Source organism: Pantherophis guttatus, chromosome 8 (genome assembly GCF_059756535.1).
Source record: "Pantherophis guttatus breed Tessera chromosome 8, ASM5975653v1, whole genome shotgun sequence".
Classification (NCBI taxonomy): domain Eukaryota; kingdom Metazoa; phylum Chordata; class Lepidosauria; order Squamata; family Colubridae; genus Pantherophis; species Pantherophis guttatus.
The window spans coordinates 66,301,665-66,328,510 of record NC_142070.1 but is presented as its reverse complement, the minus strand read 5'-3'; the positions used below and the strand labels follow the sequence as shown (position 1 = coordinate 66,328,510).

Here is a 26,846-nt window from a genome sequence, read left to right as displayed (position 1 = left end):
GCACCAAGTGCCAAAAAAGGAAGTGTGCACACATGTGCATGTCAGGAACCAGAAGAACAGATGATCTTCCAGTTTTCAGCATGCGCATGCACGCTGGCCACCTGGTCTTCTGGTTTCTGGTGCCCATGCACGCACGAATACCAGCTGTCCGGGGCACATGCATCAGCTCCGCCTGGCCTTTTGGGAGTCCTCGCGCCTCCCTGGCTACCCCCCTGCACCCTGTCGGGGTGGTGGGACATCCCCGATGACGCAGTTTCGCAGCCCTGGACAGGGAGAGAGTTGGGCGGGGAATGCCGCCTCCTTCCACTGGAAAGCCGGAGCCCCTTCCTGGCCTTGGAAGTAAGGAGCGTTGGCGTTCCTGGTGCTCGGGTTGGGTGGACAGAAAGCAGGAGAGCTTTGCCCCAACTCTGAGCGGGATGAAGAACTCCCCCCCAGTCTGCCACCAAGAACAAGCCAGCGCAGCCCCCCACCCCCAACTTCCTGCTTCCCAGCCAGCATGCCTCTTACCCTTGTTGGCATTCATTTTTGAGATTTATCTTGCCTTTCCTTGCCATAAAATATTTATCATTCTCCCTGCTTTCTTTAAAAAAAAACTAGACTTAAGAATTATGTTTATTATTATTATTATATTATTTATTGGTTAATCTTTAGTGAGATTCACAGCCTTTGAGGCTGGTTAATAGCTCAGCAGCTCGAGTCCTAACCAAGGACCTAGGAACTGTTAAGGTATCGTCGGAGGATGTAAGCTGTTCTGAGTAAGGTGGTTTTTTGTAGAGTCAAAATGTTCAAGTCCGGCAAATTTAGAATTTCTAAATAGTGGGGTAACCCTTTGGGTATTGCTCCGAGGGCTCCAATTACAATCGGGACAACACATGATTTCTTTTTCCACAGTCGCTCAACTTCAATTTGTAAGTCCCGGTACTTTGTGATTTTTTCTTGCTGCTTATCTTCAATTCGTGCATCACCAGGTATTGCAATGTCAATGAACCATACTTTTTTTCTTTTCAACTATTGCTATGTCAGGTGTGTTGTGGACCAAGTGCCTGTCAGTCTGAATCCTAAAGTCCCACAAGATCTTGAGTTTCTCATTCTCTAAAACTTTCTCAACCTGATGTTCCCAGTGGTTTTTGCTGTACTCAAATCCAAACTTCTGGCACAATTTCCAGTGAATGATCTTAGCAACACGGTCATGGCGTTGTAGATAGTCAGTTTGTGAAATTTTGCTGCATCCACTGATCAGGTGGTCAACTGTCTCATCTTTCTCATTGCAGAGAAATTATTATTATTATTATTATTATTATTATTATTATTATTATTATTATTATTATTATTATTATTATTATTATTATTTCTGGATTCTGTACAAATCTTTCCTGAGTGCCTTTCAGGAGAGAACAGAATTAAAAATGATAGAATAAGTCTAGAATGAGTCAAAAGGCAAATTGGTTCTTTTCAGGAACCTTCACTTTGTAAGTATCAATTCTAATCATTAGTACAAATCTTTGACTTTGCATTTTGTAATTTTATAAAATGGGGAAAAGAGAGAGTAGAAATTCCACAGAATATCACCTGTTACACCTCTAATATATAAGAGAAATGATGTTCCTTTAATGCGTATGTTGGTTGCTCTTACCATGCTAAGGGTACTATGATTTACTGATGAGTCTGATGAACAGCTAAGTAGGGTGAGGAGAGGTGGAAGACAACCAAACGTTTTCCAATATGTCATTTTGCTTAACGTTTGAACTCCCCCCATCATTTTGTAAGGACAGCTCATAATCTAGCTGTTGCTGTAAACATTGTTCCCAAGCAACTTGCTTTTATCTGGATATTATCATGAAAACATACAGTATTTCTCCAGAGAATTCAGTTCTTACATTCCTAAGAGGCTTTTTCTGACCATATTTCATTTCAGTTGCTAGACTGCCAGATAAAAATGCTGCTATTGTTTGGACCTGTTTAAGAAATACAAGTGTTGGCAACAGGGAGGAGATATGTGGAAGGAAGAAATCACTCTTCTTTCCCCTCCCTCCCTCCCCCCCCCCGCTTCTATGTGGATCCCTGAATTAGCATGATTTTTCAAGGAAAAAGCATGCAGGCTTACACTGCAGGAAAATCCAATGTGTTGATAGCTGTAGAGGGAAAGATGCAAAGATTCTGTTTAAGAAATGGTAGAACCAGTTTATATGATTTACAGCAGAGGTGTGAAACTCAAGGCCTGGGGGCTGGATCTGGCCTACGGGGCCACTCTGGAAACAGTGAAGGACCGCCTCACGGTGACTCTGCCAGCGAAAACGAGCGGCCCTCCCAAGCTCTGTTTTCACTGGCAGAGGGTTGCAGGAGCCGTCGCAGCCGGTTAGATAGATTCCATCTATCCGCAGGCTTCTGCAGTGGGTTAGAAGAGGCTATGGTGACTTGTGTATCATGATGCAAATGATGCAATTGATTTACTTGTGTTATACATAGTGATGTAAGGACAAAGTTTTCTCCTTTGTGCACAGATGTGTCATAATTCCATGCATAATTTTGAGAACACAACAGATGTTTTTGCAGTTATTAATTAAGCCACCAAAGAACATTCCTTCATTTTTTTCCTCCAAATTTCAATTAATCTACCGCAATATTTAGATCCACAATCCACAGTTATCTTCTGTTACTATCTTGGGAACAGTGAATGGTTCCAATAACAGCCATAATAACCGGAGTGGTATGGCATTTTCTAACATCCTCCCGCTAATAAATGTGAGTACTTGAGGAGTGAGATAACTGAATTCAGTTAAACATAGAACAGAAAATGTAAACAAAGGTACTACTATACAATTGAGCAAATACTGGAAGGAAAAAATCCAGACCCTTTCCCGTTACCGCCTGCAGTTCATAAAGAACTTTTGGCAGAGGGCCTAAATTCTGTGTCTGTTGTCCTTGCTACTCTAAAGACCTGGATCCAATCTGACAGGGACTTTGTAAAACAACAAAGCTGCAGGATGTATTATGGTTTGCCACGGGCCTTTGTAAGAGGCGAAAGGAATACTGCTTCACGCAGCATACAAGTAATATGTCAAATTAATTTCCACAAGTTGTGGAAGATACTACTACAGGGGTGGCCTGCTGGGGGTTCGGGAGAGCCTCTAGCTATGATTCTGTGCAGTTCGGAAAACCCCCAAATCCCACTCCTGGCTGGTCCTGCCCACCCTGCCCCACCCTACCAGGAGTCCCCACACGGCCTGTTTTTGATGCAGGACATCCACAGAGGCTCGGGGAGGGCGAAAAACGGGCCTATCGAAAATTTGGGAAGGCCAGAAAGGGAACCGTTTCCAGCCTCCAGAGGGCCTCCGGAGCCTGGGGAGGCTGTTTTCGCCATCCCGAAAGGCTCGAGGAAAGCCTCTGGAGCCCGGGGAGGGTAAAAATGCACACCCACCGTGGTGCAGGAGGCCAACTAGGCCATGCCCACCATGTCCACGCCCATCCAGCAACCGGGCAGAGAACTCCTTGATAAAATGTTTGAAGCCCACCCCTGTACCACTACCTTAGATACCTTTCACAGATGTTGGATAAATGAAAGGGACAAGTCTATAAAGAGCTATTAGTGTTAGGACTCAATATGACCTCTTGGTTGGCAGCAGCTTGCTATTTCCATGGAAATAGTGCCTAGAGACAGTTTATCTCCCCCTTTCCTGCTTATAAGATTTTAAGGATATCTGGTTGGCCACTGTGAAAAACACAATCCTTGACAAAATTGGTCTTGGCCTGATCTAGCAGAGCAATCTTATGTCATGCACTGCTTCATTTATAATTTAAATTCAAATTTAATGTTCTCTTCTTCTACTAAAATAAAGAACAATACAAAAAGGTTCCAGCATAAACGAGGGACACACTCTTTGCCATATAGAACAAAAGAATTGATCATAAAATGAATAAGTTAAAGATGGAATATCAACATTTCCCATTTTGAAAACAAATGTCTCACATCTAAGAAAGATAGTATCTGAATACAAAGCTAGCTTGTATTCAAAAGCAATAAAAGCAATGGCCATGACCCTATTATCTATAGTAGGGGTCTCCAAACGTGACTTTGAGACTTGTGGACTTAAAATCCCAGAATTCCCCAGCCAACGTTCTAAATATGGAGACCCCTGAGTTACAATATATCTTGTATGTGCCTGGGCATTGATGGTGGGTAGTATGCTTGCACAGGTGACTGTGCCTTTCTCTCCATTATCACATCTGCATGTATACACATATGGAAGTAGCATATGCTGAAAGAAACATACATTACGGAGTTTATTTTCTAGAATAAATTGGTGGAAGTTTATTGTAAATTGAACAAGGAGTTGAACAACTATGAATGACTTCCAGTAATGAGACATAAACAAGACTCGCCTATACATCAGGTTTTATTCCAACGTAAATGTGATTCAATTGGAATAAAACCTACTTACATGCAGTTTAAAAAGCTATTTTAACCAAATGAATCAGTTGCCTAGAAAGCTTTTTAAACTGCATGTAAGCAGGTTTTATTCCAACTGAATCACATTTATTTTGGAATAAAAGCTGTTTATACAAGCTAGGCTTGTTTATGTCCCATTACTGGAAGTTTATCATACTTGTTCAACTTCTGGATGATGGAAATATGCTTGATTTTGCCTCATCTTAAGTACTTCTATGTAGTCAAAAGTGCTTTGTAGCAACCGCAACTAGAATAGAATAGAATAGAATAGAATAGAATAGAATAGAATAGAATAGAATAGAATAGAATAGAATAGCAGAGTTGGAAGGGACCTTGGAGGTCTTCTAGTCCAACCCCCTGCCCAGGCAGGAAACCCTACACCACTTCAGACAAATGGTTATCCAACATCTTCCTAAAAATTCCCAGTGTTGGAGCATTCATAACTCCTGGAGGCAAGTTGTTCCACAGATTAATTGTTCTAACTGTCAGGAAATTTCTCCTTAGTTCTAGGTTGCTTCTCTCCTTGATTAGTTTCCACCCATTGCTTCTTGTCCTACCCTCAGCTGCTTTGAAGAATAGCTTCACTCCCTCTTGTTTATGGCAGCCCCTGAGATATTGGAACACTGCTATCAGGTCTCCCCTATTCCTTCTTTTCATTAAACTAGACATCATATTTGTTGGTTGGTAGCAGTTTGTAATAAAGGGTGAAACTCCAGTAATCAATGATTTGCCTAACAAAGCAAGCAATATTAAACAAACTTGCAGGTATCCAGCACATTCTTAGCAGCATAAATCAGTTAATAGACAGCTGGTTAGAAATTAAAATTACAATAAACAGAAGCAATCAGTCTACACACTTTAGGCCAGATCCTAAAAGCTGGAATGCAGTAGAATTGTTCTTAGGACAATATTCCATGTAATATGTTTCTTCTGGACCCAACAGGAGTTCACAAGCAACAGCACCAAGGATTTCCTGAAATCTCCAGGTAATTTTGCAAAGCTGCAATGCTTAAAGTGTTATTGCAGGAAACAGTCCTGTTAAGACCATGCTTAGATGAAGAGATGTTGGGCTACTGCAATAAAAAAGGCCACTGTGTTTTGGTTTGTTTCCTTGTTTTTCTGCCTCTCACATAGAAGCCACATTTTTTATTCTTCTTTTCTTTAACACATTCATGTCCTTTGAGATAAAACTTCAGGGCTCATTCCTTTATGTTAGTTAGAATTTATTGTGACTGAAATGGTATAGAACCATGATGGCGAACCTATGGCATGCCCTCTCTGATGGCACGCGAGCTGTCGTCCCAGTTCAGTTCCACTGCACATGCGTGTGCCTCCCACCAGCCAGCTGGTCTTCGGGTCTCTGCCATGCATGCATGGGGGCATAGTGCATGCAGGGGGGCTGTGTGAGCAAGCGCAGGGTGCATGCGCAGGGGCCGCACGAGTATGCACAGGGTGGGGTATGTATGGGGGCACATGCGCATGTGCGGGGCCCGCTCACACATTGCATTTTGGAGGTTTAGGTGCACGCAAGTGCATTCAGGCACACGCACACATACTTTGGGCACTCGGTCCGGAAAAGGTTCGCCATCACTGGTATAGAAGTTTCCTAATCAATCAGTTTCCTAATGTTCACAATCTAATATTTGGGAGAAAAGCACTGCTACGTTCAGGTACAATGTAATAAAACAAAATAAAATGGCAACTTCACTTATAGTTTCAAAAAGTACGTTTTCCACCACATACTGCAAATGTATAAAGCTGGGTTGTTTAAATCACAAAGGAGAGTCTCTGTTTTATTGCTATTAGTATCCTACTTCCTCAATATCCAGTTTTTGAAATAAGAAGTAGATAAAAGATATAAAAACTGAGCAGGAAAACAAATTACAAGACTGGTTTTGCTAAGTTTTTGTTGTAGGTGTGTATGTAGAATAATGTTTTAAAAACTTTTTTTCTCGTTTAGAAATAGGCTTAGAATTGATCATATTGTGGCATAGTTTTTGAAAAGGCAACATTACACACAATTCTTTGAAATTTTTGGCAGAAATCTTTTATCGTGTAAGATGACTATTTTTTAAAAGAATTTTTTTTATTTTAAAGCAAAACATAAAACATAAATCCATCGGACTTCCGGTTGGTGACTTGCAGCGACAGGGTGTTGAGTGAGAGCTCGCTGCTCCTCAACACCTCTAAACATCGCGTTTTGGGGATCCCCTCGGGGGACGCGGGACCCGGAGAGCCCTGCGGGCAAAAGAGGAAGCCAGGCAAGCGGGAAGTGGGTGCGATCACCTCTCGCTGGACCAGGCGGCTCTGCCTAGCCAACGCGGTGAGCCGGCCATTGATGGCGGGCACGAAGCAGCAATAGCCAACAAAGACGGGAAGCTAAGAAGAAGATCGGAGGTGCGGTGACAGATTTAAGCCTATTCCCCTACATTTACGATCGTGCGGCAGAGAGGGGATCGGTGGTGTCGGGAGAGGAGTGCTCAGAGCGGCGAGAGGCAGAGACGGCGAGAGTGGAGCAGCTTGTACTCCCGGCGATCCGACAAGCCGAAGAGCAGACGAGAAAACGGGGAGAGTGGATTGCGTTTGTAAGGAGCTTTGGAGAGTGCGGTGCGGTGAGAGAGTAAAAGAAAAAGGAAAGACTATTGGTGTGGCTGGCTTTTGGTATTGGGATTGAGTGGAAGAAAGCAGAAGAAATAGGCTTTCAGCAAACAGGAAGTGCTTCCATTGAATCGGAAGAGTGGAACAGCAGCGGTTGAACAAGAAGACGCTCTGGCAGAGACTATTACCATCGAGTTTGGTTGGAGCCCAGCAAAGTGGGAAATTGAAGATCTCCTATTTGTACTCTAAAATTCCGTAAATACTATAAATACTATAAAACAATATACTTATACCCATATATTTATATGTTTATATCTTTCCTATCCTTCTCTTGAGTATCTGTGATATTAATAAGTGAACTCTGTTTTTCTCTCTAACTTTATAATTTTATAATTAATATTAATTAGACCTCTTAAGCCATTTTATAGATATATACAAAAAAGAAAAAGGAAAAAAAAAAGGTTGATTATATATGAGAATTTAGATCTCTATAATTATTACTAGTTAAGGGGAAAAAAGGGTTGGATTTACATCTTACTAATTAAATTATTATATAGGATTTTATATTTATCTATATTTATTATAATTTATTTATACCTATTTATACTTATTTATATCTATTATATCTATTTATATCCAACCTTTATTAAGACCTGAACTTAGAATTTATTAGTGCATTAACTTATTGTGGTCAACTTATATAATTTAGAATATCTATCTGTATTTATCTATATCAATACTACCTATTAGGAACTGAAATTAGAATTTATTAACTTAAAATAATTATTTGTATTGCTAGCCTTTAACAATTTATATATATTACTTACTCTTTTCTAAGATTGAATTTAGATCTTACTAAGTGATTAATTGATTTGTATCGATATTTTGTTTACCTATGTGGAAGAGAACTATATAATTGTATAATTAGTGATTGTTAATTGCTGGAAACTTTATATTAATTGGAACTTATTGAGAGTGCAGAGAGGACCAATAAAGGAGCGAAATAAAGGTCTAAGAAAGCTCCTCAGAGAAAACATGGCAAGCGCCACTGGATGAGAATTTGGAGAAAGATAGAGGAGATAATAAGAGACCAAAAATTGGTTCTGAAAGAAATGGCAAGTCTGACCTCCACAATTGCAAAAACTGCTAAAAAAGCGACATCTATACCTACCTTGGCGATGTCTTCCCCAGCCACCCAGAAATCAGTAGAAGGTCTCCAGAAACTAGACAAACCCCCTATAACTCCTACACTACAAACGGTACAAGCATCCCTTCAGTCAATCCAAGAAACAATGCTTGCGATGCAAGAAAAACTCTTGAATAGTCGCTCCGAATTAAAATCAGACATCCATGCTCTTGATTTTAAAATGAATGAGATTCAAACTGCTATTGCTAGTAACGAAAATAGAATTTTAAAAGCAGAACAAAGAATTGAAAAAAACGAGAAAAAACTGGACACAGTAGACCAAACTTTGTCGGCACAAAACAAAGAAACGGAAGACGCGCTGATCCAACTTGAGATGGACAAGGCCTCGTTTTTCTTGCGTTTCCAGAACATCCTGGAAGATAAAGATGAGGATTTAAGTGATAAGATAGCGGAGTTGATTGCAGAAACTCTGCAGCAAGACAAGCAGGAAATAATTCGTGAGATTGATGAGGTGTACAGAGTCCAGACAAATTACGTAAGAAGAAACAGACTCCCCAGAGAGGTCCATGTGCGCTTTGCTAGAAAAAAAGTTAGGGATATCCTGTATAATATAGCTCGGGAGGAAAAAATTACCTACGGGGGAAAAGAAATTAATATTCTGAAACAAATTCCGAGAAGAGTGAGGGAAAGGAGGAGAAACTATAGGTTTTTGACAAATCATCTAAACAGGAGAAATATAATTTTTAGGTGGCTTTTGCCGGAAGGACTGCAAATTTCCTGGCAAGGGAGGAAAATAAGAATTGATTGTCTAAGTGATGCTCAAGACTTTTTAGAACAACTAAGGGGAGGAGAGGAGGAACAAACCAGTAAGGAGGACAACGAGATAGTAAATACGGAAGAAGAGACATCCCAAGAGCAAATTACTAGGGAAGACATAGAAGAGGAGAAGAAAAAGGAGGATACTGAGGAAAGAGGGAAAAAATCAAGACCAGTGAGAGCAGTAACTTTAAAAGGTAAATAAGAACAAGAGTCTAGAAACTAAGTTCAGGAATGAACGATACCAAGATCATATCGGTAAATGTGAATGGATTAAACGATTACAAAAAAAGAAGGATAATATTGTCGAAATTGGTGAAACAAAATCCCGATATTATCTGCATCCAAGAGGTCCATATAAAAAAAGATGAAGCCGAATATTTAAATTACTGTAAATTTGGTAAAGTATTTTCCTCACTAGCTGAGAAAAGGAAAAGGGGGGTTGCTATCTATGTTAAGAAAGGAATAACAGCAGAATGTAAATATAAAGATGAAAAAGGGAGAATACTCATAGTTGAAATAATGAGAGGTAACTCTAGACTGTTATTAGTAGGGGTTTATGCACCGAATAAAAAACAAGGGAAATTCTATAGGAAACTGCAGGAACAGTTGGCAAATTGGGCACATCTTGAAATATGTATGCTAGGGGATTTTAATGGAATTGTAGATCCAAAGCTTGATTATAAGTGCGATATAACCAAAAAGAATAAAAGACCTCCCTTACCAAAGATTTTCTTTGATTTGGTGGATGGGATAAATTTAATTGACATGTGGCGTACCTTACACCCCCAGGACAGACAATATACATTTTACTCCATCCCACAGAACTCCTGGTCCAGAATCGATATGGTTTGGGCTACTAGAAAATTGGCATTAGAAATCAAGAAAGTTAACATGGGCATCAATACTTGGGCAGATCATAAGCTCCTTGAAATCAGTTGGTCCCATGATACGAAGAAAATACAACAGAGATGGAGCTTAAGGACCAATCTCCTAAATGAAAAAGAGTTCACACTCAAATTGAATGAAGAAATCAAACGCTTCTTCTTAGAAAATGGAAATCGAGGGACAGCCAAAGAAATTGTGTGGGACACTATGAAGGCCTATGTCAGAGGAGTAGCCATCTCATATACTGCCTTTAAAAATAAGGAAAAAAGAAAGAGTAGAGAAGAACTTACTCAAAAATTATTACAAACTGAGGCTGAATTACAGCAACGACCGGGAGATGAGGCGACGAAACAACAGTGGTTGATGATGAGACATAGACTGAATCTATTGGACCAGGAGGAGGTAGCTCAAAAAATAAGAAGATCTAAACACTATTGCTTCGAGAACGCTAACAAGTCGGGGAGATGGCTGGCATATAAATTAAAAAAAGAGAAGGAAAAAAACCAAATACTAGCTTTAGAAGATCCACAGGGCACCCTGTTGACGAAGGAAGAAGACAAATTAGAAAGCATGAGAAAATTTTATGAATGTCTTTACAAAAATGAAGGAATTGAGTTAAACAAGGTAGAACAGTATTTGTTGGAAGCCAACCTTCCTCAAATTCCAGAAGAAGAAAAGGAAATGTTAAATGGAAAGATCACCATAGGGGAGTTAAAAACCGCCTTATCCAAAATAAAGAAGAACAAAACCCCAGGCCCTGATGGTCTCCCCGGAGAATTATATCAAAAATTTGATGATGCTTTGAAACTGGAATTGTTAGAAATTCTAAATGATGTTATTGCTGGCATAACAATCCCAGACTCCTGGAGGGAAGCGTACCTGACGATTATTCTGAAAGAAGGTGCCGACCCGAAGCAGATTTCCAACTATAGACCTATCTCACTGCTTAACGCAGATTACAAATTATTTATGACTATAATAGCGGAGAGATTCAAGAAAATTTTAAACAGATGGATACATAAGGATCAAAATGGTTTTCTCCCAGGGAGACAGATTAGAGACAATTTGAGAACAGTTTTAAATACCATTGAATATTATGAACAATACCCTGGAAAACAGATGGCTTTAATGTTTGTCGATGCCCAAAAGGCATTCGACAATCTGAATTGGACCTTCATGATAAACCAAATAGATCTAATGGGATTCGGGACTAACTTTAGGAGGATGATAGAGAATATTTACCAAAACCAGAGGGCAAATATATTAGTTAACGGAGACAGAACCCAGACATTTCAGATCCAAAGAGGAGTCAGGCAGGGATGTCCCCTATCCCCCTTACTTTACATTCTAGCATTAGAGGTCTTACTTAGAAGGATTAGAACTAATGAAAATATCAAAGGCTTGAAGATTAGGAAGGAAATATTTAAAACACAGGCTTTTGCGGACGACGTTGCCTTCATATTAGAAGACCCATTAGACACCGGCTCAAAATTAATGCAGGAAGTTCAGAATTATGGAGAAGTCGCGGGCCTTAAACTTAATAAGAACAAAACCAAAATAATTGTGAAAAATATGACAAACCTACAAACGAAAGAATTAGAAGATTTATTAGGCCTCCAGGTAGTTAAGAAGATAAAATATCTGGGAATATGGATTATGGCGAGACTCTCTTCATTAAAAGATGATAACTATATCCCTTTATTGCAGAAAACTAATCAAGACCTTGATAGATGGAGGAGGCTTAAATTGTCCCTGACTGGTAAAATTGCGGCGATCAAAATGAATATTTTACCGAAATTTCTATTTCTATTTCAAAATATACCGATATCACTAGATAAAAAAAAATTTTCGGATCTGAATAAACATATCAGGAATTTTTTGTGGGAGGGTAAGAAATCGAGGATTTCTCTCAAGACACTTCAAGGGAAAAGAAATTTGGGAGGGTTCGGGCTCCCTGACTGGGAATCATACCAAAAGGCGGCAAAAATAATTTGGATAAAGGAGTGGATTAAATTACAAGAAGGTAGAATCTTGACACTAGAAGGACACGATCTCCTTGAAGGATGGCACGCTTATCTCTGGGACATAAAGGATAGGAAGAAAACTCATTTCTATAAACATAAAATTAGAGAGACATTGATCCGTACGTGGCTGGAAATTAGACAGAAGATATATACCAAGGTTCCTAGCTGGTTGTCGACTATGGATGCTCTAGTGGCCCCAAATAGAAGAGGGAACTATAAAATGGGCACATATAAGGATATCTTGGATGAAGAAGGGAAGCTCAAGCCCTTGGAAGTGCTGAGGGACCAGGGGTTTATGCTGGATTGGTGGAAATATCTTCAGATTAAGTCTAGATTTCAAGAAGATAGAGATAAATGTGGTATTGAAATGAAATATGGATATTTTGACAAAATTATTTGGGGACCAGATAAGAAAATGCTATCGAAAATCTATAACTTTATATTAGATGAGGATAGAGCCGAGAAGATAGCTAAAAATCAGCTAAGCATTTGGGAGAAAAATTTAGGATATGGCCTAAATTTCAATGATTGGGAGATAGCTTGGAACAGAAATCTCAAAATAACGAAATCGGTAACATTCAGGGAAAATCACTACAAAATGCTGCATAGGTGGTACCTAGCCCCGGACAGGCTGGCCAAAATATTTCCAAATTCCTCTGCTTTATGTTGGAAATGTGGAAAGACGGTCGGCACCTTTTACCATCTGTGGTGGACTTGCCCTGAGACCAAAAAGTTTTGGTTAAAGATCCGACTCTGGCTCACGGAAATAATGGGACAAGAGATAGCACTGGCCCCGGAATCCTTCCTCCTAGGTATGATTGAAGACGGTCTCGACAACAATAAAACCCAATTGGCAATTCAAATTATTACTACGGCTAGATTAGCCTTCGCGAAACTCTGGAAATCCAACTCTACCCCCTCTGAAGAAGCATTAATAAATAAAATTCTAGAGTGCACAGAGATGGCTAAATTGACGAGCGAGCTAAAAAATGAAGAGAACTTCAAGTACTATGAAGTATGGGGAATTTGGTATAACTGGTTAAAGAATAGGATAAAAATATGAAAATAGGCTACGATTTGTTAGACACCCGAAATGGACTTAATTGTATAGAAATGTAGAGAATTGTATAGAACTGTATATTGTATAGCTATGGATGAAATTCACTTAATGTTTGATCTATGAAATGTGTAAACATTGCACCTCAGATCAAGATTGTGATTGTACATTGTCTTTTTAAAAATTGGAAAATTCAATAAAGTATTTAAAAAAAAAAAACATAAATCCATCATCCATACAATTGCAGTGTGTCGGTCGGTTACAAGTCTTTTGTGCTTCCTCACCATATTCATTACTTACTAATTATCTGATTTCTCATATTACCAATCTAATAAGTATCTTTGTAGTATAATTCTCATTAATCTCTTTTCATAAAAATTATTTTCAAATATTTATATTATAACATTCATTTCTTCATCCTCAATCAGCAATAGTCATACCACTTTGTATTGTATTTTCTATATTTCTACCATTCTTATGTTCTAATAGTCTCATCCCTATTTCATTTCCATGAAGATGACTATTGGTATACAGTGGTGCCTCGGTATTCATTGTTAATTGGTTGCGGGAGGCATGATGACTACCAAAAACTATGAGTACCAAACAATTTTTTCCCATAAGGAATAATGTAGCGAATCACAAGGCAGCCAACACCGACAAGTTCTAGTTTGTATGTTGTGTACCAAACAAACGATGAGCAAGCAGTTGAGTATCAAGGTATCACTGTAATAAGATATGTTTCCTCTGGAATTTTGTAATTCAGATAAATTTCAAAGAGGGGGTACACTTAAAAGTACAGTAGAAATAGCTCTGCAATATCCCAATTATAGATAAATGGTTCAGTGACAATCAGATCAGGAAACCTGAACAGAAAATGACTATTTCCTCATTTTTTAAAAAAGACATGGGAAGCTAGTTTAAGAAAAACAAATCTGAAATCTCTTTCAGCCCCTAAAACTAATGTCATAGTTGGGATCTTGATCTCTTTTAAAATGTTTTAATCTTAAAACATCAAAGTGGCTTTCTTGGAAAATATCTTCTTCTAGGGTATTTTTCAGTCTTCTCAGTCTACCCTACAATCTTGAGGTTTCCTGATGTTCTCCCATCTATTCATTAATTATGTTTACTTAGCATTTATGGGCTGTCAAAATGACTATGTGCTGTCACCTATAGACTGTTCCCAATTATACTTACCATATTTTTCAGAGTATGAGACGCTATGGAGTATAAGGTGCACATTAGATTTTGGGGAGGAAAACAAGAAAAAAAAATCTGTCTCTGCCTACCAGCAACCATCGATATTCATCTGGCTAGCGTCCTCTCAGCAAATAGCAAACAGCCTGGTCAGCTTCAGCATGTTATCGCAGCCTGATTCAGCACAAGTAGCTGATTGAAAATTGGACTGGCCTTCTGAAATACCGTCAATCAGCTGTTCCAGGCTGCAGGGATCACCACAGCCCATCGTCGCCTCTGCTTGTCACATTTTTTGCCTCCCCGCATTGTGTTTTTGGCCTCCGCATGCTCTATTTTTGGCCTCTTCACGTCACATTTTTGGCCGGTTCCAAATGGCGGGGTGTTGTGATCCCTGCCACCTGGAACCGGCTGAAAACGCGACACTAAAAGGCCAAAAACAGCCAAAGGGTGGGGGGCAGCGGGTGGGCGGGGCTTCAGCAACATTCGATGTATAAGACACACAGACATTTCCATCCACTTTTAGGGGGGGAAGTGCATCTTGTACTCCGAAAAATACAGTAATTGGTTTTTTTTTTTAGAATTACAATTTAAAGATTATAATATATCATCTGTAAAGTGGCACCATCCATTCTTTGGCCTATGAATGGAAACCTCAGAACGAAACTTGTTTTCTTCTGCATCCGAATTATTGGTATTACCTGTATGCAAATCAATTATGTACCAAATTAACTAAATGGCATAAATTAACTAATTATAGTTAAATAATTAGTTTACTGAAACCTCGGGATGAATTAAAAATCCTCTTTAATGCTAGATACAGTGTTCTTTATATATAATTTATTTATTTAGCTCTTTGTTATCAGGCGAAACAGAAGTTTCAGACCAGAGCTGCTTCCAGTCTTATTAGAAATATGAAAATATCTAGGATTATAAATAGGGTAGTTTTTCTTTACATTAGTATTTTGTTGTGGTGGTGACTGTTTCTAAACATATGCTCTAATAGACAGGAATATGTGTCCTCATAGAACTTTATGCCACCTGATAATACCTAAGATTTACTGAGCTTTTCTAATTGCATACTAGTTTAATAGAATGTTAAATTCATCATGTTCCGCCCCAATCACTACTCAATGTGTGGTTGACAAGTAATGGGAAGACACAGTCTTTCTCAGCCCAATCAATCTCCCAACATGGTTTTGCGGGGGTAGGAGGATGAAATGAAGAGAGAACCCAATCTAAGCCACTTTAAGCTCCTCTGGGCTTACTGTAAGTAAAACCTATATGGTTTATAGATACTATTTATAGGTACCTAAACTGTTTGGTCTTATAGGGATGGCTCTAGTTTTCTAGAAGCCAGCATTCCTAGAATTGTTATGTGTTGTCCTCTTCCATGTGTGCATTTTTTGACACTGGCTTCCTTTTAAACCTTTTGATGTGAAATTATCTTTTTCTGTCCTTGCTTATAAGTCTTGACAAGTACCGTACAGAATTTCTTGAGGCTTCTCTTAAAAACAAAATATTCAATAGGTTAAATGATGAGGATTGATTGAAATGATAGGAATTTGTCTCTTTCCAAGGGATATTTTCTAGTATTAAGACAATGGTGTCAGTATTAAGACAAAAAAAGCAAAGCATGGAATATGGCAGAAGACCAATCTCATTTATTCTACAGGCTATGCTTCCCCTAAGCTACATATTACATGGCTAAATCTGGCACCAAAAGCAAAGGCTCATTTAATATTTCCTGAATGGTAACTACAATAGCTCTTTGGGAATATGGCTTAGCTCTTTGTTTACAGAAGATCCCTAAGCTCTGTTCTCCAGGCAACACACTTTAAGCCCAAGTGGTTTCACAAAACAGAGACATATTAAGAAAAACCACCTCCCAAATCTGTAGGATTTTTTTATACGTACATATATCACCTTGTCAAAAAAAATTATTGTATCTTTTAATTCCTAGTGTTTATATTTTTTATCACCCATTTAATACTTGTCTCCTGGAAATAAGCAGCAGGCTATAAGTACAGAATGATATAATAATATTGTAATTAATATACAATAGTGACCAAAGATGAATATGACTATCACTACTTTAGAAATATCAAGTCAACTATTTGTCATGTTGCAAAATAATTTACCTAGCACTAAAAGTGAAGCTTTAATTTGATGGTCCTGAAATCTTTGGGTTAATAAACTAGATAAAAAGTTTCAAAGTTTCCAATTTCACTAGGAAATTGTCCTATTAACGCATAAATGACTTTACCCTACAGAAAGTACTTGAACAACAAAGGAAAAAATCTGTAGCATAAAACATAGTAAAAAAAAAAAAGAAAAAAGAGGAGGAGGCATTCCTATTATACTACATAATTAAGAACTGAATTTAAGTTGGCTTAGATTCAGTTCAATGGTTGAATTCTCTGTTGTTTTACACTCAAAGTAACCTCATGAAAATCACCTAATGTAAGTTTTTTTTTTGGTCATAGTATTTGGCTTTAAAAGTACATTTCTTTCCATAATCTGATGGGATCTGGTTTTGCTTAGAATGGGCTTTTGCTGGAACTATTTCCTCATTCTACATTCTTTAGAATAATGAAATACTACAGCATAAATTGTAACAGGGAAAATGCACAATGGAAATTGAAAAGATATAAGTGTAAATCAGAACTAAAGAATAATAGAGTCCATACAGATAAAAGGATAACCCATCCAGTGGTGAAATCCAATTTTTTTTACTACTGGTTCTGTGAACATAGCTTGGTGGGCATAGTGTGGCTTGGTGGGCATGGCAGGGGAAGGATACTGCAAAATCCCCATTCCCTCCCCACTCCTGGGGGGAAGGATATTGCAAAAACTTCATTCCCACCCCACTCTGTGGCCAGCCAGAGGTGGTGTTTGCCAGTTCTTCGAACTACTCAAAATTTCTGCTACCGGTTCTCCAGAACCTGTCAGAACCTGCTGGATTTCACCCCTTAAGCCATCCCATATTAAAATGCAAAGGCATCCAGCAAAATAATCTTCTTAATGCTCAGTGGAACAGTTCATCTCTGTATACATTTTCAAACAAAGGGTTCTCTAGAGTAGGGGTCTCCAACCTTGGCAACTTTAAGCCTGGTGGACTTCAACTCCCAGCAAAGCTGGCTGTGGAATTCTGGGAGTTGAAGTCTGCCAGGCTTAAAGTTGCCAAGGTTGGAGACCCCTGGAATGCACATATGCAAGAGAAAAATATTATAGCAGCCATCTTGGTTCATGAAGGGCAAATACTCAGTAGTACAATTATACCTTAATCATCTTCAATTTTTTAAAAAACCGACCAGATGACTGCAAGGAATATAAATCCTTCCATTCTCCATCATTCAGTCAGAACTGGAGAAGCTTCTTGGATGAGAAGCAAAACATCTTCAAAGAAAAACAAGAAGGTCCAGCCAACGGCCTTTTGAAAAAGCACCTTTGGGACAATCATGATCTGGATGAATGAGAATCTCAACTTTTTTGGGGGGTCTGGAGGAACCCTTGAAATAATTTGCAGGTCTCAGGGAACTCCTTGTAACCTCTTGGAGAGCCCTAGAATGTTCCAGAATCCAGTTGAGAAAGAATGGTTTAATGTATCATACCCTTCTTTTAAAAAATGATTAATTAGGTCAACATAATTGATAATAAACAGAAGCAAGCTGCTCGGTTCTCTTCAGAACAGAGATGTACCTTTAAATACTGCCTATGCCAGATGGTCTTGGCATATAAAAGCAGCAGGAGGACAGCATTCTAATGTTAGTCAAACAAGCAAGTTGTGCTAGCTGCAGGAAAACAGAAGCCACTTCAGCCTGCTAATTCTGTAACCATAGCAACTTCTATGTCAAACAGTTCTCCGGGTTTTCAATTTGTCATCTCCAACTTGGGATGAGGACAGAATAGATGGATTCAAGAGATTGGTACTGTCCATGAAAGCCACATGTGCTCATTTCTCTCTGAAAAATATCCGCCGATTCTATTCAAGGTGTGTTTGTTACATTTAGTCAATAAAAGGAAAAGGTAATAGTACTAAAATCTGTACCATGTCGATGTTGCATCATCAAAGCATTCTGGCCACTTCTTGCAGCTTTTTGGAAGTAATCCAGTGGTGGGTTTCTACCGGTTCGACCTGGTTCAGGCAAACCGGTAGCGGCGGTGGCGGGAGGCTCTGCCCACCCGCCCGAATGTCATCATGGATGCTCTGTGTATGTGCAGAAGCGTTGCGCACGCTCACAGTAGCGAAGGTAAGTGAAACCCACTACTAAAGTAATCGTAAGTTATTTATTCACAGCCCAAGATCGTACAAGTTAAGCCTTCAATAGGAACATATTAGAACTGTGAGTGCTTTAAAAACGATTGAAATAAGTGCTCTGAAACATGTATGAAACAGCATCTCTTCAAAGCAGCTGGGTGAGAAAAGATGTGATGTCTTAATTGAGTCACTTTGACAAGGCCTCCTAAAATACTTGAAAGTTGCCAACATGCGGTGAAACCTGAACATACATATAGATTTTCTGTTCCATTTTCAAGCACGCAGCCAAAATTAAAGTTGATTTTTTTAAACCGAATGGGCCAGAATTTTTTTATCCAAGTATGGAATTGTTTAATTTTATGTTAGTTGAATGAAAAGGGATAGTTTTAACCCTGTTGGGGAAACTGTCAATGACAGGTTGTTTTCACAGTCCAAGAAATGTTACTTTGTTCCCAGACTGAATCTAATATTTTGAAACCAAATATGTTCTTTCTGAGGCCATCCTATTACATACATCCTCTGCCCCTTAGGACTCTATTCAGTTTTATAAATTTAGACTGACTATGAATTTTGCCAGTAGTGTAACTTTCTTTTTTCTTCTATTCTTCTCTCTTTTGAAATAAGCTCCTTTTATTTCCAGACAGCTGACAGTGTTGTTTATTTTAAATCACTTATTAAAATTTCTGCATGCAGGGCTACAATTTTTATAATTTCCAAAGGATATATATATATATATAAAATGATATATAATGATAATGATAATGATAACAAGCAATCCTTGTTAAAGAGGAACGCATACTGTATAGAAAGGACTTTTCCCCCTCCTTTCTATATATTTTTGCAACCATATTGCTGTACCAGGAATAAGAGCCATTATATCATGTGACATTCACAAACAAAAATCAGGACAAAACCCTAACCCTAACCTTATGTAGAATGCATTGGAGTGGTGTGCTCTATTATTTAAGACTTGTATACTAAAACAGCAGAATACTAAAACACAAAGATTACTAGCTTCTGTGGTTTAATCTTCCTTCTAATGTCTCTTGCTTTTCTTATCTGACTCAGGTCGTTCTTCTTTCTTCATAAACTTGTTCCTTCATTGAATAGCCCACTCCAGAATTCCATTCTTCCATTGCCAAATATCACTTTATGCCAGGCACAAAAGATGACATCCAAGTAAACTGATGCAGAAACATGCTGCTGCACTGGAATTTACTCAACTAACAGTTAGCACTATCTTGGCGCTAGATAAGGATCAAAGAAATTCAAGAGGAGTTGGATTTATTCTGTTTGGGGCTACGTAAAGACTCTATCAGGGGTGAAATCCAAAGTTTTTCCCTACCAGTTCTGTGGACGTGGTTTGGTGGGCGTGGCAGGCAAAGGATATTGCAAAATCTCCATTCCCACCCCACTCCATGGGAAGGATACTTCAAAATTGCTTAACGCATTGTAAGCCGCCCTGAGTCTCCGGAGAAAGGGCGGCATATAAATCAAATTTTTAAAAAAATCTCCCTTCCCTCCCCTCTCTGGGGCCAGCCAGAGGTGGTATTTGCCGGTTCTCCGAACTACTCAAAATTTCCACTACCGGTTCTCCAGAACCCGTTAGAACCTGCTGGATTTCACCCCTGCTCTCTAGGTTGATTCTTCTTTGACTCCAACCTCAGGTTCTGCCACCCCTTCTCCTACACTGCATGCATGTGTCAATCTTTTTTTTTTAAATGAACCCCTCAAAGTTCAAGCTGGTTTTAAAGTGAAATTCACAGAATGGGCATTTACATGGCATAGAAGCTTTGACACTTTTAGTAGAAAAAAATTAATCTTCCCCAAGCCTCCAAATTCATCAATAGGATAGAATATTTTAGAAACAGCATTCAAGCTCAGTGAAATGGAATCGATGAAAGAGAAGAGACAGGCCAGTATCAATTTGCAATTACTAAGCTTTCAGGATTGTTAAGCACATAAATCAGTTTGCTGTAAAAACTAGCTTCCTGAAATAAATCCAAAAATGGAATACATTTGTATTATATATAACTTGAAAAGCTGACTCAGTCTATTATCACTCAATGTTATCAGTGTCTTGCAAAGTCCTCATTTATTGAACAGCTTAAACATATAGCTTTATGACAGGATGTCATTATTGTGATAACAAGATGTTACAAATGCTTAGCTAGAACAAACAGAAAACATCTACAGTTAACCAAACTAACTAAATCATCTCTAGAGAAATCAAGCTCCCCAAACTGACCTTAACCTCCTTTAGATTAGTTAAGTAAGTAGTACGTAAAATGTAAGAAGGGATTATTCCAGGCAGTAGTATATATAGCTCAATATTCTCTGGTCAGTGACAGCAATATCTATTTATTTGTGCAATTACATGCTGCCATTCCAAAGGGGGGGGGAGGTAAATGTTATAATATAAAACTAAAAAGTAACATTAAAGCTATATGCTAAAATCTTTAAATCTTTAGTTTTTACTAAAATTTCAACCTTTCAACACAATTTTTTTTCCCCAAATCTATCAGAAATCAAACCAAATAAATTCTAAATAAAGCTTAAGTTCCACGATAAACACCACTTTTTAAACTTTGTATATTAGGCAATGGCTGGAATTTTCATGTGCCACAATTCAGCTGCTGGCCTGAAGCTTTGCTATTGTTGTAAACACTATAAAACATGGATTACATATGTAGGATAGAAATGGATTATATTGTAAAGTTTTTAATTTTTTTTAATGATTTTGATGCAGAGGTTCCCTGAAACCTTAAAATCATTTCAAGAACTCCTCTGGGATAAAAAGATTGAGAAAGGCTGCTGTGAAATATGCTAAATTATTCTGGAATATAATATTTTTCTTAAAACCGTAACATGCGTATCCTCATTCATGCATGAATTGCTTCAGGCATCAGAAGTTGTGTCAAAAGTATTGTGCCTGGCAATTTCTTAATTTGTTGATTCTTAATTTCTTCTGTAGCAACATAGTAATAGTTTAGAGGTAGTCTATGATTTATAACCATTCATTTAGTGACGGTTCAAAGACATAGCAGCGTGAAAAAAGGGATGACCTGTTTTCACACAACCACTGTAGCATCTCCACAGTCACATGATCAAAATTCAAGCTCTTGGCAACTGGCATGTATTTGTGACAGTTTCACTGTCCCAGAGTCACGTAATCACTATTTATAACCTTCCCAAACTTTTGACAAGCAGCCAATGGGGGAAGCCAGACTGGCACAACGACCACATGATCCATTTAACCGTTGTAGTGATTTGCTTCACAACATTGGCAAAAAAGTTGTAAAATGAGGCATGACTCGCTTAACGTGTGCCTTACTTAGCAACGGAACTTTAGGTTGAATTATGGACATAAGTCATGGACTACCAGCATTGTGTGATGTGAAGAGAAGGCAATTATCCATGGATCTAATGCTTGCGAACTCCCATCATATAAATCCAAGAAGTTTGGTAGGAGTGTGACAACTAAATGTAAGTCCCAATCTCTCACATTACCCAAATAATTTTAAGAAATTATGAAAGGAATCTTTATCTTTTAAATAAGATGGGGAGAGGCAAGGGGAACAACTTCATTATTTATCTAATCTCCTATACAGATCTTTATCCCAATATCCTCATATATTCAATATACATCATGACCATACTTTATTCCAATCACCCACCTAGACGTCTTCAGTATCCAAATATGGATCTTCTAGAACAGTGGCGGTGAACCTTTTACTCACTGAGTAAACAGGTATGTGCGTCGTGCACGCACATGCCATCCGCACTAGCGCGCGGCTCCTCCCCATACACTGCACGTACAACCACACCATCTGCACATGCGCATGGCTTTCGTGTGCTGTGTGCACAATCACATCACCTGCGCATGTGTGCAACTTTCATGCGGCTCCCCCATGCACTGCATGCACAATTGCACCATCTGCACATGTGTGTGGTCTTTGCACACACAATGCATGCACATGAACACCGTCTGTCCATGCATGTGCTGCACGCAAGTACTCTCACATGCTTGTGCAAATGCGTGCACATGCGCAGAAGAGCTCTGAAGACCAGCTGGGTCCCCCTGAATTGCGCACAGGGACACGGGAGGCCTGAACACCAGCTGGGAGCATGCACAAATGCGCACCTGCCAGTGAGTTGGGCGACAGCTCACATGCCTGGAAAGATGGCTCTGTGTGCCACGTCGGGCACGTGTGCCATAGGTTTGCCATCACAGTCCTAGAAGAATGGTGCCTTACTTTTAACTACCTTTAATTCTGGGCAAGCTATAGTGACAAATTAAACCAGCTTTAAGAACCATAAAAACATTCAAAAGGTAAAAAAAAAAAAGTTTAAGTTCTACTATCATCTAAAAACTAGCTGGCTCAAAAATGCACATTCTTGAAAATCACAATGAATCAGGGATTTCTGAAGAAAAGAAATTGAAACCTGACAGCATGATTATACATATTATTTAGTAACTTAAATTCAATTGGATTTATTCCCAAGAAAATAAATATTGGACCTTTCTAATAGTCAAAATTGGTGAGAGGTATGCTTTGTACAGTAGTTTGAGAGACCGAGATTCCAGTTCTGCATCTTATTCAAGACTGACTGAATTCTATTAATGCCATTATACTATATCCATTATAATCATTTTCTGCAAAGCATTTGGCAGCGCCAAAAGATGAGCTAATTCATCTCTTACAATCTTTATTTACAATTCTGGACCCGCTGTAAATTTAAACCGAGCAAATATTTAGGATCATGGTAAAACAATGAGGAATCAATTTTCAGTTTTCCCTCGGGGCATGCAAACCTTCTCTGTTCTAATTCTGGAGTTCCAGAATTAGGAGCTCCAGTCCTATTCAATTTATCAGAAGCTCTCATGCCCTTAATGAATCTAATCCAGCTGCAATATTGATTCTCAGTTTCATGTGCTACTTTTAGAAAATACCAATTTTTTAACAAGAATATAAAAAGAGATTGCAAGAAATGCCCTATTTGCATTATATCACTCCTACTACATATTTAGATGTTTATACATGATAAAATAGGAAATACTAATGCTCTGATGGTCATTTTGAAAAATCCTTTCTTAGTGAGCACCTAGAAGCCAAGAGGAACATATGTGGCAAATTTCAAGTTTGTAGGCTTTACGGTTCTGGAGATTTTGTGATGATGTGAGAGTGATTATTTCGCTTTTATACATATAGATTAGTGGGAAATAAGCTCCATTGAAGTTAATTGCCATATTGGAACAGGGTTATATAGGACAGTGTTATTCACTTTAAACAAATATAATAACAGTCGGAATTTAAGCATTTACGAGCTCAGAAAGGTAATCTACCTTTCTTTCCTTCTCCTTCATAAAAATGCTCCATAGCTAAAAGTAGAGGTAGCCAGTAGTCATTTTAAAACTAACACAAGGCATAATGCATTTTATATCAAGAGGACCAAGATAGTATATATTAATCACATCAGGATGCCAACAGATTCTAAGCAATCAACACTTAGAAATCTAATAAGGTTGAAGGAGAAGTGGAAATATTTTAGACTTGTTTGTAAAATAGATTTGACTTAGCGGCCTTGCTTATTTCTTCCCTTTGTTTTGTAGATGTATTTTTACTGAATTGACTTTATGTTCTCATGTTTTGCTTGAACTTACATTTTGCAATTGTTAGCGTTCATATTAAGCACTATTTGCTATCCTATGACCAAATCTAGGCTAGACTGACCTAAACAAAAAGTCATTCCTGAAATTAACTACTGTCAACACCATATGCACAATGTACTATGTGTCATTTTAGACGATGTTTTACATGAACATGCTGACTTATGAAGGATCCAAATGATGTCCTGTATTCATAATCTGCCATCTTTGCTTAACATTTCCACTATCTGGTTTGCAGCCTCATTCCAACTGAGTCAAGACTGCAACTCCCAGAATTTCCCTTTGGCCATTTTGATTGAGAATCTTAGAAGTTGCAGGCCAAGTCAAATAGACTCCTCCAGGTTGGGGAAGGGCATGAGTGCTACCTCTATGAAAGGCATTCCACCTTTAATATTTTGTTTTCCTTCTGAAAAGGAAAAAAAACAAACAAACAAACCCAGAGAAACGCAAGGCTACCTATCCATTCCATTCATTAGATTTAGTAAATGAAAGGCAGCACTATTCTAAATTAAACCCTCAGCTTAAACCCCTCTATGTTCTGTCAGCAAGACATACACAGGTAATCCTTGACTTACAACAGTTCATTTAGTGATTGTTTAAAGTTACAACAGCACGGGGGGAAAAAAGTGGCTTATGGTTGTTTTTCACACTTACGACCATTGTAGCATCCTGATCAAAATTCAGACCCTTGGCAACTGACTCATATTTATGACGGTTGCAATGTCCCAGGGTCATGTGATCCCCTTCTGCTACAAACAAAAGTCCATGGGAAAACCAGATTCACTTAAGCCAGGGGTGGGCAAATATGGCCCCTTTATGACCTGTGGACTTCAGCTCCCAGAATTCTTGAGCCAGCTTGGCTGTCTCAGGAATTCTGGGAGTTGAAATCCACAGGTTGTAAAAGGGCCACACCTGACTTAAGCCAACCGTATTACTCTCTCCCCATAGCTGCAGTGATTCACTTAACAACAGGGGGGCAAGCAAGGTCGCTAAATGGAGTAAAACTCACTTAACAAACCTTTCGCTCAACCACAGAAAAAGATTGGGCTGCATTGAGGTTGTAAGTCGAGGACTACCTGTATGTTGTCAAGAGCACAGAAATATAGAATAGAATAGAATTTTTTATTGGCCAAGTGTGATTGGACACACAAGGAATTTGTCTTTGGTGCATACGCTCTCGGTGTACATAAAAAGAAAAGATACGTTCATCAAGAATCATAAGGTACAACACTTAACGATAGTCATAGGATACAAATAAGCAAGTAGGAAACAATATCAATATGAATTGTAATATATTCTTGCAGCCAACATTAGGATGATGACGGCAGCGGCGGGCATCATGAGACAGCTGAACGGGTTCTTCCTACTGAAGTTCCCAGCGCCCAAAACAGATCCTGAAATTGATTCAGGGATATTGTAAAAAAAAAAAAAAAAAAAAAAAAAAACCTGACCCCGGAGAAAGGATCCCAGGAGAAGAGAGAAGGGAAGAAATCCCGCTCTCCCCCCTTCACACTCCATCTTTCCCTCTCAACCGGTAGCCGCGGGGATTACAGCATCAGTTCCTCGCTGCCGCCCAGGTGGTACCTTGCTTAGCCGGGCGGTTCGGTCCCAGATGCCCCCCCCCGCCTTACCAGCTTCGTGCTCGCCAGGGTTGTCCGAGATCTCGATGACCAGCAACTCCCTGCCTTCGAAGCTCCGGCCCACGGTGTAGATCCGACTGATGGACGGGCACTGCAGCCACACCGACACCAGCGCTTCCCGCAGCTCCGGGTAGCGGTGATACTCGAAGGAGATGCCGTCCTCTTGGCTCAGGCGCCGCCGCCGGTTCGCCCCTCCGCCCAGAGCCGCCGGCGCTTCAGGTTCGTCCGCTTCGGTCTCCTGTAGGCAGAGGCTGCCCGGCAAGGCGCAGAGCGCCAACGCCAGCGCCCAAAGCCGACCTCGCCCGGCCATGGCTCGACTGCAGGGCAGGGAGGGAGGAAAAAAAGGAGGACGGCGCCTTCCTTCTGCCGGGATCAACCAGCCGCCTCTCCTCTCCGGCGTCCCCCGTTAGCCACGCCGAGCTCAACTCGGACTCGCCGTCCTCGCTAAGCTAAACCTGCTCCATTCAGGAAAAAAGGGGAGGCAGAGTCCGATGCGCTAAGCCCTGCAGCCCGTACGACTCGCTCCGCAGCTGAAGGGGAGACGCAGGATGTACCACTATTCCACGTAGGGGGAGGCTGGGTGACGTCCTGCCACGCTGGTGTCGAGCGAAGGAGCCGCGTGGAAGCCCTGAGAGCGTCACTCGCCGGGAGGTTGCTCTTCGGGCTTGAACGAGGCCCACCCGCTATACCGGTGTTTCTTAACCTTAACCCAGCGCTGGCTGGGGGATTCTGGGAGTTGAAGTCCACCCATCTTCAAGCTACCAAGGTTGAGAAACACTGCGCTATATGGTGTCATATCTTTCTGGTGCCAATGATGGTGGTGGCGTAAAAAAGATATTATATAGGAATGGAGGCTTGGTGAATGTTTGGAGGACATCAGGAAGCCGGCCGGGCAGATCTCTTTAATCCAAATGCCTTGCAAATTGGATAGCGGTATAGGGATAGGGCATCTTATGCACGCCCAGGATGGCTCTTGTCTTGCCCAAAACCATGCCCTAACTCAGTGTTTCTCAACCTTGGTAGCTTGAAGATGGGTGGACTTCAACTCCCAGAATCCCCCAGCGCTGTTGGCTGGGGGATTCTGGGAGTTGAAGTCCACCCATCTT

General features: G+C 39.6%; 1 protein-coding gene across 1 annotated transcript in view; it reads right to left on the bottom strand.

Moving 5' to 3' along the window:
- The window catches only part of CPE (carboxypeptidase E), a 52,776-nt gene extending 26,325 nt beyond the window's left edge, over positions 1-26,451 (bottom strand). Inside the window, exon 1 of the mRNA XM_034411417.3 lies at positions 25,732-26,451. Within this exon, the coding sequence (XP_034267308.2) occupies positions 25,732-26,050 (319 nt within the window). The 5' untranslated portion in view covers positions 26,051-26,451. The remainder of the gene's footprint in view (positions 1-25,731) is intronic.
- Between the last annotated feature and the right edge of the window lie 395 nt (positions 26,452-26,846).